General features: G+C 37.9%; 1 protein-coding gene across 3 annotated transcripts in view; it reads left to right on the forward strand.

The window, feature by feature from the left end:
• ARHGAP32 (Rho GTPase activating protein 32) overlaps positions 1-13,215 on the forward strand; it is a 262,887-nt gene that overhangs the window by 225,107 nt on the left and 24,565 nt on the right. For all 3 annotated transcript variants that reach the window (XM_081238497.1, XM_081238496.1, XM_081238495.1), the window contains 3 exons: positions 6,759-6,861; positions 12,288-12,432; positions 12,883-12,965. In XM_081238497.1, coding sequence (XP_081094623.1) covers positions 6,759-6,861; positions 12,288-12,432; positions 12,883-12,965 — 331 coding nt within the window. The remainder of the gene's footprint in view (positions 1-6,758; positions 6,862-12,287; positions 12,433-12,882; positions 12,966-13,215) is intronic.

The raw sequence follows: 13,215 nt of genomic DNA on the forward strand, positions 1-13,215 counted from the left end.
GGCAGCACGTATTGAATGTTGTCAGGCACTCACCTGAGTTCTGGGGTAGCTGAGAATCCAGAGGGGTCTAGGAATGCACTTTGGCAGCGGAGACGCTTGCGACCTGTTCAGGAAGAGGACAACATTCACACAGAGGGTATAGTAGCTCTGCTAGTTTACATGAGCTTCATGTCTGCCCAGATAGCTTCCTCAGCCAGTTTCCCTTCTCACAGTCCATTCTACAATGGCTGTCTCTTTGGAAAAAAAGGTCATAGTTTGGAGACTGTGCATCACCAAGACCAGCCTCCCAACTTTTATAACTAGAAACTTAGATTCCTTTTGCTGTCAATTACATTCTTACTCAAGAATGCAGTGCTTGGGTGAATGGATGGATGTGATCATTATGAGAGAGTGTTTTCCAGTTTGTTATTAGCTTTCAGATGTCAATTCAGCAAGTTTTGGTTGTGCTTAGAAGTTTTGGGTGTGTTTCCATTCTTAGTAAGTATGGTAGAGAGGACAGATGCCACTATATAATTTCTTTATGAAAAATAACAGGTTTAATAACTGTAATGGTTATATATTCCCTAACTATGATAAAATCTATTCTAATGGAACAAAGGGTTTGTAGGTGTCATTGATTTTTTCATAGGACTTGTTTTATTTGCTGCACATATTTGAAGCCAAATATCCTTAAAATGAGATAGCTTTTTTAAAAAGTGAGAACTTTGTAGAAAACTAGGTAAAACTACATTTGGTACAAAATGTAAAAAATATTTTAAAACTCAAGGTGAGGAAACTCTGTTGCCCGAATGTATTTCTGTTTGAGGTTAGTTGGCCCTTTCAACAAGAGGCTTTCTTAAACTATTGTAAATATACGGGGAGTTGATAATCAGAGCACGCTAGAAACAAGCAAGGCCCAAATAACCCCTGAAATTAATCCTTCAGGTAATCGTATTTTTCTAACCAAAAATCATGATGCACATTCTAATGTGTAACACTGTACCGTGTACTCCTGGCTTGGAAGCCACTGCCTTGAGAATGGAACTTGACTTTTTTGTCTGTGTTACACAATGCTTGCATGATGCCTGGCATATAAAAGGGATCTTTGAATGATGGCTGAATGTGTAAAGGGAATGACTGACTGAATAAATGAAGAGAAAAGAACAGAAATGAAACTGAAACTGTCAAGAAAAATAAAGGACCAATTTTTGTCATACTTACTTATACTTCTTTTAGCCATGATTCGAATCTTAAGGGTCATCAGTTTAATTTAAACATTTACTTCCTATTGGATTGTCATTTGATGATAAAAAAGTACTAAAAATATTATATGAGTGGTTTAGAAGTGTATTATTTGGAGAGTGTGGGAATAATTCTTAAAGTTACATCACCTTTGGGCTTCCCTGGTGGCGCAGTGGTTGAGAGTCCGCCTGCCGATGCAGGGGATGCAGGTTCGTGTCCCGGTCCGGGAAGATCCCACATGCCGCGGAGCGGCTAGGCCCGTGAGCCACGGCCGCTGGGCCTGCGCGTCCGGAGCCTGTGCTCCGTAATGGGAGAGGCCACAACAGTGAGAGGCCCGCGTACCGCAAAAAAAAAAAAAAAAAGTTGTATCACCTTTTGGAAGAACCATTTTGGAGGTTTCTAATGTTATGTTTTGACTGGGTTATTATTTAATGTGTACTTGGCTGGTTGGTTAGATGGTTTGAGGGGAAAAGGTAGTTAATAAAATGCCTTTTTGTACCAGGATTTCTTCTAATAATATATTGGGTTCTCATATTACTTTCTTATGTTAGTGAAAAAAAGAATTCAGATCTTTTCTCTTTTTATCTTCCTATACTGTTCTTCAGTTTCTACTCTCTGTTTTTCAAAATGAAAGTTTATGCTCTTCTCTTTCATTTTGCTACTGATTTTAATTATATGTCTCATTAGTCTCCCTTAAAATCCTAAGTAATAGCAATGTTCAGTTATATAGTTTTATTTATGAAGCTCTATGATGTGATTGTTTTTTGGACATTCAGTCCTTTTACTTAGGGAACATAAAGTGTAAAGAAACAGTTCAGATGTTTTCCATGAAGTATGATGTCTGTAGAGGCTTAGCTGTATAATCAGGGAAAGACCTCTAATTACCCATATTTTCAAGTTTGCCTACTTATTTGGGAGAACATGAGCAAGTATGAATATAATATCACATGGTTGTAAGGATCCCAGGGAAGTTACCTATACTTTTTGACAGATGGTACGTTATTTTTTTTTTTTTTGGAGTATAATTGCTTTACAGTGTTGTGCTGTACAATGAAGTGAATCAGCTATATGTATACCTATATCCCCTCCCTCTTGGACCTCCTTCCCACCCGCCCCATCCAACCCATCTAGGTCATGACAGAGCACCGAGCTGAGCTCCCTGTGCTGTACAGCAGGTTCCCAATAGCTATCTATTTTACACATGGTAGTAGTGTATTTATGTCAAATCTAATCTCCCAATTTGTCCCACCCTCCCCTTCCCTCTCTGTGTGCACATGTCCGTTCTCTACATCTGCGTCTCTATTCCTGCCCTGAAAATAGGTTCATCTGTACCATTTTTCTAGATTCCACATATACACATTCATATACGATATTTGTTTTTCTCTTTCTGACTTACTTCACTCTGTATGACAGACTCTAGGTCCATCCACATCTCTACAAAATGACCCAATTTCGTTCCTTTTTATGGCTGAGTAATATTCCATTGTATACATGTACCACATCTTCTTTATCCATTCATCTGTCATTGGACATCTAGGTTGCTTCCATGTCCTGGCTGTTGTAAATAGTGCTGCAGTGAACATTGGGGTACATGTGTCCTTTTGAATTATGGTTTTCTCAGGGTATATGCCCAGTAGTGGGATTGCTGGGTCGTATGGTAATTCTATTTTTAGTTTTTTAAGGAACCTCCATACTGTTCTCCCTAGTGGCTGTGTCAATTTACATTCCCACCAACAGTGCAAAAGGGTTGCCTTTTCTCCACACCCTCTCCCGCATTTATTGTTTGTAGATATTTTGATGATGGCCATTCTGACCGGTGTGAGGTGATACCTCATAGTAGTTTTGATTTGCATTTGTCTAATAATTAGTGATGTTGAGCATCTTTTCATGTGCCTCTTGACCATCTGTATGTCTTCTTTGGTGAAATGTCTGTTTAGGCCTTCTGCCCATTTTTTAATTGGTTTGTTTGTTTTTTTTGGTATTGATCTCCGTGAGCTGTTTGTGTATTTTGGAGATTAATCCAACGTCCATTGCTTGATTTGCAAATCTTTTCTCCCATTCTGAGGGTTGTCTTTTTGTCCTCTTTATGGTTTCCTTTGCTGTGCAAAAACTTTTAAGTTTAGTTGGATCCCATTTATTTATTTTTGTTTTTATTTTCATTACTCTAGGAGGTGGGTCAAAAAAGATCTTGTGATTTATGTCATAGAGTGTTCTTCCTATGTTTTCCTCTAAGAGTTTGATAGTGTCTGGCCTTACATTAAGGTCTTTAATCCATGTTGAGTTTATTTTTGTGTATGGTGTTAAGTAGTGTTCTAATTTCATTCTTTTACATGTAGCTGTCCAGTTTTCCCGGCACCACATATTGAAGAGGCTGTCTTTTCTCCATTGTATTTTCTTGCCTCCTTTGTCATAAATTAGGTGATGTGTGTGGGTATATCCCTGGGCTTTCTATCCTGTACCATTGATCTGTATTTCTGTTTTTGTGCCAGTACCATACTGTCTTGATTACTGTAGCTTTATAGTATAGTTTGAAGTCGGGGAGCCTGATTCCTCCAACTCCATTTTTCTTTCTCAGGGCTGCTTTGGCTATTCGGGGTCTTTTGTGTTTCCATACAAACTGTAAAATTTTTTGCTCTAATTCTGTGAAGAATGCCATTGGTAGTTTGATAGGGATTGCATTGAATCTGTAGATTGCTTTGGGTAGTATAGTCATTTTCACAAATATCGATTCTTCCAATTCAAGAACATGGTATATTTCTCCATCTGTTTATGTCATCTTTGATTTCTTTCATCAGTGTTTTATAGTTTTCCTAGTATAAGTCTTTTATCTCCTTAAGTAGGTTTATTCCTAGGTATTTTATTCTTTTTGTTGTGATGGTAAATGGGATTGTTTCCTTAATATCTCTTTCTGATCTTCCATTGTTAGTGTATAGGAATGCCAGAGATTTCTGTGCATTAATTTTGTATCCTGCTACTTTACCAAATTCATTGATTAGTTCTAGTAGTTTTCTGGTGGCATCTTTAGGATTTTCTATGTATAGTATCATGTCATCTAATTTTTATGAAAATTCTGTAATACAAGCTAGGAGAGCCTGATAATGCAGAAATAAAACCCTGTCCTCTGAAGTTTTCTTCCAAGGCAAACCTTATGTGTACCTGGGTAAGTTAGCATGCTAACTTGGAGCATGCTTTATGAGAAGCATCTTCTAAAAAAAAATACAGCTTTGTTTTCCTTTCTCTGTTTAAGTAATTATGTCAATTGCCCCAATAATCTCTAAATATATTTTCTTTGAAATAGCTGATAGAAATTTTCCAGCCCCAGATTTTACTATTCTACCTCTCGTTTGCAGAGTAGAAACCTAAGGCACTGAGGTTATCATTGATGGAACAATTTTAGACATAGGAGTCAAACTCATAATGATACTTTATATTTTGCATTTTGCATATCATTTTGACATAGAGATTGCTTATATTATCAAAGTCAGTCCACAAAAAGTACCCAACAATTCTGCCTGCCCTTTATCTCTTCCACATATACATATTTACTTTCTTGTTACTAAAATTCTTGAATGCTTTTGGAAGTAGAAAGCATACAGCTGAAAATGAATACAGTTCTACATGAAGACCGAGATCCCTATTCTGCTGACTTGGTCAGATAACTTCGTCAGGCTCACAGGGTACTGTAAATTAATTCATTTGCTAATTTTCTACATTGTGTCAAGACAGTACTCCTGGATTTTGAGTACAGAAGGATGAACAAAGCATGTTTTTTTGCCGTTTAAGAGTTTGACTAAGAAGGAGTAATAGCTGTATAAACAAATAAATATTAATTCAAAAATGGCATAGTTCTGTGGGCACCTAGAACCTAGTGCAGCTACCTCTACTTGGGACTTTGGAGGATATTCAAAGAAGGCTTGCTTAAGAGTGATAGTTCAGTTGGGTTTTGAACAACAGCCAAGAGTTTTCTGTAAGAAGATGGTAGTAGAGGAAGAATCCAGGCAGAGGAAATTGGTCAGAGGAAATTGGTTTTCCATCACCTGGAAATTGATGGACTTATAGAATGGCTGGTTAGTATGGTAAAAGATGAAACTTCACTTGGCCTAGAGTTGTGAAATATGGTAATAATAAAATAAGTGCAAATGGCAAAGGACCTTAAAATTCAGGCAGTGTATTTCCGTAGTTAAAATGTGGCTCTGTACTTGGACTGCTTGAGTTAGCACCTTATTTCTGCCATTTGTTTACTGCTTGTCTGTGGGTAAGTCTTCACCTCTCTAAGACTCAGTTTCCTCTCTGTAAACTGGGGATAATGATAGAACTTCTCCCACAGGATTTCTGTGAGAATGAAATGAGAGTATCCATTGTAAAGCACTAGCCGCTGGCACCTTATACATGCTCAATAATATACCTGCTTTTTAATAAAATTATTCAAAGCTAAGGAGTCTTAAGTTTTAAATGTAAGTTAAAGGATCTGATAGAATTTAAAAGACAGGATGCAGGAAGTACAACAAAAGGCAGGAAAACCAAGGAAAAGTCTTCTGTAGTAATAATGATAATATACTGTAAGTGAAATACATTAGCTAAAATTATCTTATTAAAATATCTTAATTGTTTCATTCCCCACTCTGCATGTTTCATCCCTAATAGTTTTTTGCACACCAAATAATGTTCTTCCAAGCCATTCTTTTCATGGATTGTAACTCAAAATGATGAAATGAACATAGCTACTAAAGCCTGTGAATTCCTCAGTCTGCATTGCAAGACAAATGAAGTTCAGATTTCAGTAACTGTAAATTTTTGAATGGTTAGAAAAATGTTTTATCATAGACTTTAAACGTTCTGTTCTAGACCGTTGTTCAGAGAGGCGACCAAAGTGCCTTTCTTTTCTTCCTGCTTCTTGTTAGTGTCGTTTATGACGAGCTGATACTGTCGGTCAGAAGTCAGTAATTTTAATGCAACGATAGGCGGAAATTAAAAGATTCCACTTACTTGAAATTGCTTTGACCTTTGCATTATGTTGATGTTTTGTTTATTGGATATAATTGGAATTAGCATTAACTATAAAAATGATAAAAGAAACTTTTAAAAGTGAAAAACTGAAGCACTTAGAATAGGTAGTTGTCATGCTGGGATAAGCATTTAACTTTGCATATTAATTTACTGTGTATGAAGTTCAGCTGAATAGCTGTATTTTTTAAAAATCTAGAATGGTTTTAGAACTAAACAGTTCACCTAACTTAACATGATCTAAATGAGTCTGTTGCAGAAGATCTTAGAGAAAGTATCCTAATAATGTATGAACTCTTCCACTTACCTAAATGTAACAAGATAGAGCCAGTCTTGATTATTTAGCAACCAGTTACCTAGCGTAGATGTGAAATTAAGTAAATATGCCCTTGTCAGTTTTTGTAGTAGATTAATCTCCACCCCTTAAAACTTTAATTTGCAAATTTCATTTTGCTAAGACATTCTCATTTCTTGTGACTTCGTTTCCACTGAATACTCCCAATTTAATCCATGTCTTCAAAAATTCTCTCTAGTGCCCCAGGTTCTTCAAAGCTGTACAGCGTTCATTGAGAGATATGGCATCGTGGATGGAATATATCGTCTCTCTGGCGTTGCCTCCAATATCCAGAGACTACGGTAAAACCTCATATGGCATTTTCTTTTTCGTTCCTACTGTAATTCATTAAAATGAAACTGTTTCAGAATTAAGTCACTTATATTGATAACCATAATTTTCCGTAAGATAGTTTAGATAAAGTAGGAAATGATATCCATATTGTTCTCTGTGTATATTTTCCTAAATGCCATCTCTCCGTTTGTAGTATCAGAAAACCATGTCCCCTAATCTCTTCAATACTTGTATTTTCTCTTTGTAATATTTGAAGTTTTTAAAAATTGAATTTGAACCTATGATAACCATGAGAGATGATAATTTACATTATAATAGAATTATTCTTTAGTTAATTACAATTGATGAGAGCAAACTTTCTAATCTCCTTTCACCTGGGCTTTGTAGTATATGTTCAAGTGTGCATGTATTACATATTGCACATCCTCTCCCATTATAGTCTCAGAGACAAGAATAGTGGTATCCTTTACACCAGCAATATAATTTTTAATTTTTGTTTAATCTCTTAGATTCTAGTCTATTCTCAATATGTTATTATCCTTTATTTTTCACTGTGGTGCATGATAATTGCCATTATTCTACAGCATTTTAATGTTCTGATTTGACCACAGAGTTCATGTCTATTTTCAGGAATACATGTTTGGAAAATAACTGAAATTGATTCTTTTCTTTTTTTTTAATAGATCTTTATTGGAGTATAATTGCTTCACAATACCATGTTAGTTTCTGTTGCACAACAAAGCGAATCAGCCTTATGCATACACATGTCCCAATATCCCCTCCCTCTTGAGCCTCCCTCCCATCCCCCCTATCCCAGCCCTCTAGGTCATCACAAAGCACCGAGCTGATCTCCCTGTGCTATGTGGCTGCTTCCCACCAGCCAGCGGTTTTACATTTGGTAGTGTATATATGTTGATGCCACTCTCACTTTGCCCCAGCTTCCCCCTCCCACCCCATGCCCTCAAGTCCATTCTCTATGTCTACCTCTTTATTCCTGCCCTGCAGCTAGGTTCATCAGTGCCTTTTTTTTTAAGATTCCATATATATGAGTTAGCATATGGTATTTGTTTTTCTCTTTCTGACCTACTTCACTCTGTATGACAGACTCTAGGCCCATCCGCATCTCTACAAATGACCCAATTTTGTTCCTTTTTATGGCTGAGTAATATTCCATTGTATATATGTGCCACATCTTCTTTATCCATTCATCTGTCATTGGACATTTAGGTTGTTTCCATGTCCTGGCTATTGTAAATAGTGCTGCAGTGAACATTGTGCTACATGTCTCTTTTTGAATTATGGTTTTCTCAGGGTATGTGCCCAGTGGTGGGATTGCTGGGTCATATGGTAGTTCTATTTTAGTTTTTTTTTTTTAATTAATTAATTTATTTATTTACTTATGGCTGCATTGGGGCTTCATTGATGCATGTGGGCTTTCTCTAGTTGCGACAAGCAGGGACTGCTCTGTTGTGGTGTGTGGGCTTCTCATTGCAGTGGCTTCTCTTGTTGCGGAGCATGGGCTGTAGGCGTGCAGGCTTCAGTAGTTATGGCACACAGGCTTAGTCGTTCTGGCTCATGGGCTCCAGAGTGCAGGCTCAGTAGTTGTGGTGCACAGGCTTAGTTGCTCCATGGCATGTTGGATCTTCCTGGACCAGGGCTTGAACCCGTGTCCCCTGCATTGGCAGGCGGATTCTTAACCCCTGCGCCACCAGGGAAGTCCTATTTTTAGTTTTTTAAGGACCCTCCATACTGTTTTCCATAGTGGTTGTATCAATTTACATTCCCACCAACAGTGCAGAAGGGTTCCCTTTTTACCGCACCCTTTCCAGCATTAAATTGTTTCTAGATTTTTTGATAATGGCCATTCTGACCGGTTTGAGGTGATACCTCATTGTAGTTTTGATATGCATTTCTCTAATAATTAGTGATGTTGAGCATCTTTTCATGTGCCTCCCAGCCATCCATATGTCCTCCTTGGTGAAATGTCTACCTAGGTCTTCCACATGTTTTTTAACTGGATTGTTTGTTTTATTGATATTGAGCTCCATGAGCTGTTTGTATATTTTGGAGATTAATCCTTTGTTCTTTCATTTGCAAACATTTTCTCCCATTCTGAGGGTTGTCTTTTTGTCTTGTTTACGGTTTCCTTTGCTGTGCAAAAGCTTTTAAGTTTCATTAGGTCCCATTTGTTTATTTTTGTTTTTATTTCCATTACTCTAGGAGGTGGGTCAAAAAAGATCTTGCTGTAGTTTATGTCAAAGAGTGTTTTTCCTATGTTTTCCTCTAAGAGGTTTATAGTGTCTGGTCTTACATTTAAGTGTTTAATCCATTTTGAGTTTATTTTTGTGTATGGTATTAGGTAGTGTTCTAATTTCATTCTTTTACATGTAGCTGTCCAGTTTTCCCAGCACCACTTATTGAACAGGCTGTCTTTTCTCCATTGTATGTCCTTGCCTCCTTTGTCATAAATTAGGTGAACATACGTGTATGGGTTTATCTCTGGGCTTTCTATCCTGTACCATTGATCTATATTTCTGTTTTTGTGCCAGTACCATACTGTCTTGATTACTGTAGCTCTGTGGTATAGTTTGAAGTCAGGGAGCCTGATTCCTCCAACTCTGTTTTTCTTTCTCAAGATTGCTTTGGCTATTCGGGGTCTTTTGTGTTTCCATACGAATTGTAAAATTTTTTGTTCTAATTCTGTGAAGAATGCCATTGGTAGTTTGATAGGGATTGCATTGAATCTGTAGATTGCTTTGGGTAGTATAGTCATTTTCACAAATATCGATCCTTCCAATCCAAGAACATGGTATATTTCTCCATCTGTTTATGTCATCTTTGATTTCTTTCATCACTGTTTTATAGTTTTCTGAGTAGAAGTCTTTTGCCTCCTTAGGCAGGTTTATTCCTAGGGATTTTATTCTTTATGTTGCAGTGGTAGATGGGAGTGTTTCCTTCATTTCTCTTTCTGATTTTTCGTTGTTGGTGCATAGGAACGCCAGAGATTTCTGTGCATTAATTTTGTATCCTGCAACCTTAACAAATACATTGATTAGTTCTAGTAGTTTTCTGGTGGCATCTTTAGGATTTTCTATGTATAGTATCATGTCATCGCAAACTGACAGTTTTACTTCTTCTTTTCCAATTTGTATTCCTTTTATTTCTTTTTCTTCTCTGATTGCTGTGGCTAGGACTTCCAAAACTATGTTGAATAAGAGTGGTGAAAGTGGACATCCTTGTCTTCTTCCTGATCTTAGTGGAAATGCTTTCAGTTTTTCACCATTGAGTATGATGCTTGCTGTGGGTTTGTCATATATGGCCTGTGTTATGTTGAGGTAGGTTCCCTCTATGCCCATTTTCTGGAGACTTTTTATCATAAATCGGTGTTGAATTTTGTCAAAAGCTTTTTCTGCATCTATTGAGATGATCATATGGTTTTTATTCCTTAATTTGTTGATGTGGTGTTTCACATTGATTTGCATATATTGAAGAATCCTTGCATCCCTGGGATAAATCCCACTTGATCATGGTATATGATCCTTTTAATGTGCTGTTGGATTCTGTTTGCTATTATTTTGTTGAGGATTTTTTCATCTATGTTCATCAGGGATATTGGTCTATAATTCTCTTTGTTTGTGATATCTTTTTCTGCTTTTGGTATCACGGTTTTGGTGGCCTCATAGAATGAATTCTGGATCATCTTTACTGTCATTATTCTGAATTCTTTTTCAGGTAGATTACCTATTTCCTCTCCATTTATTTGGTCTTGTAGGTTTTTACCTTGCTCCTTCTGTGATGTATTTTTTTGCTTTCTCATTTAAAAAAAAATTTTTTTTATGAGTGGGATTGTATTTCTGCCTTACTTGGGTACAGCTGGAGTTTGTAGGCTGTTGGGTAGAGCTGGGTCTTGGTGCTGAGGTGAGGAACTCCATGAAACCTCACTCCGATGAATATTCCCTGCGGTCTGAGGTTCTGTGTTAGTCCAGTGTTTCAGACTCAGAGCTCCCTCTGCAGGAGCTTTGGCCCAACCCCCGGCTCGTGAACCAAGATCCCACAAGCCGCGTGGGGCGGCAAAAAAAGAATAAAAGAACAATAACAAAGTAAAAAATAAAATTAGACTAGGAAACTAACAGATATGTTAGGATATAAAAATAAAAATATAGATGAATCAACATCCAGAAGATACCTCAGTACCACAATAATAAAAAAAGAGGAGGGAAAATGAAAAAAAAGTTTTTTAAAGGAAGAAAAGGCCTTGGCTGTGGAGGACAGGGCCTAAGGAAGGGTGAGGTTTGGGCAATGGGCGGGGCCTATGTTTAGGAACCAGAGGGCTGGAAAAGGCCCTGGGGGCTGTGGGGGCGGGGGGCTTAGGCTCAAGGAACAGAAGGTCTCAGAGGGCAGGGGACCTCACCTGGGAGTCCAGCAGGCTTCCTGGGTTCTGGTGGGCAAGGCAGTTGAGCTCCTCTCCTCTGCTGCTCTTCCCGTCTGGGAGGCTCCCTCCCGCCTGCCTCTCCTGACCTCCCCGCCCTCAGGGGTGCTAATCCTGTCTGGCCTCTACTTCTACTCCCCCCTCAGTCCCCCTGGGTCCTACTCGTTCACTTGGAGGTTCCTCCTGTCTCCTTGGGGTCAGAGCCCCCCACCAGCAGCTGGCAGGTGCCCTAGTTGTGGGGAGATGCTAACTCTGTGTCTTCCCACACCGCCATCTTGACTCCACCTCCTCAACTCGATTCTCGTACTGAAAAAGGTTTCAGTCTTTAGTTTCGGACGCAGCAAATCTCATATTCAGATTGTCCGCATACATTAATCCTCTAGGTTCGTAAGTGGTCTCATGTCTGTAGATTAATATTAGTTAACCTCCTCAGAGTGTGCTTAATCTGCCTTAGTGTTCTGAGCACAGTTTTTGTTTCACTCACTTTAATGCTGCAGATTTTGCTTTCTTTTAAAATTTGGTGTTGGCTGGGAATTGCTTTATGTTGTTTCTGACTTCCTTATCCCTCTTCCATAAAGCATTCCTGAACTGTATTTCTTGTACCTGAGGAATTTCTGCACATAGTCATACATGGACCAGCTGCCATTCAACTCTAGTTTTCAGAATTGCCAAAACATTGGGTATTTAAACCATTAGGAATTAGAAGTCCTGTTTTCAGATCTCTGTGGTAAGAGCTGCTCTTTCACACACATTTCAGAGATTTCTGTCCATTTTAATATTAAAGCTTTTCCCTTAATTTCCATTTAGAAAAACACTTGTTTCATGATCAGACGTTTGATTACTACTGAAGTCCAAATATAACTTCTATGAAATATAGTCATTTGAAGAAAATATTAACTCACTGAGGTAGAGGTTAATACTTTGGACCTTTCCTTTCTGTTTTAAAGTCATATTTGCTTTTCTTTCAAAAAAATAATTTTGTTGTCTCTTCATCTATCTTTTTAGCCATGAATTTGACTCTGAACATGTTCCCGACCTGACAAAAGAACCCTATGTTCAAGACATCCATTCCGTGGGCTCCCTGTGTAAGCTGTATTTCCGAGAGCTCCCAAACCCTTTGCTTACCTACCAGCTGTACGAGAAGTTTTCTGTGAGTACAAGTCACTTTTAGGTCAAGTTCTGTTTGGAGTTTTGCTGTGGTTTTGTTCAAAACGTGTGAAGATTGGTTTGGACATATGGGATAGTTGTATGAGGAAGAGGGGTCCTTTAACGAAAATAAAAACACTGTACTGCTAGCTGGTCCACGGTCTTCACCGTTTTCACATTTTCACTCTTTCGGTTTCTGACTTTGAGCCACTAATCTTATAACCCTCGATACTGGTTATCATAAAGTTTTAAAAATATTATCTTTTAATAGATTTCAGTGTCCATATAGTGTGGAAACAAAGTTTACTTCCTTGAATACTACATTGTTTTTCCTCATAGTTCAGCATCAAAGAGTAAAGTCAGTTAATCTCAAAGTGAAACTGAATTGTAAATGAAGAACTTTCATTTTTACCAACAAAGCCTAATAGTTTATTTTGCATTATGGTTGTTCTAGGATGCTGTTTCAGCAGCAACAGATGAAGAAAGGCTGATGAAAATTCATGATGTCATCCAGCAGCTCCCCCCTCCACACTACAGGTAAACCACATGTAAAATACCAGCCAAAAGTAGAAGTCAGTTGTGTAAAAGTGGGTTCTGGGGTTTCTGTTTAAATTTACTTGGGGTTCTAACTATTGAAACTTCCGTTTTTCCATACATTTGTATTTATTTGTCTTTGTATTCTCAGGGTCTGGCATAGTGCTTGGCATCCAGTAGGCACTTAACAAATGTTGTATGAATGAATGAACAAATGGATGGTTGACTGGGCCTGTTTGTTCGTTTGTTTTTT

This window comes from Mesoplodon bidens (genome assembly GCF_964165515.1).
Source record: "Mesoplodon bidens genome assembly, chromosome: 7".
In the NCBI taxonomy this organism is placed as follows: Eukaryota; Metazoa; Chordata; class Mammalia; order Artiodactyla; family Ziphiidae; genus Mesoplodon; species Mesoplodon bidens.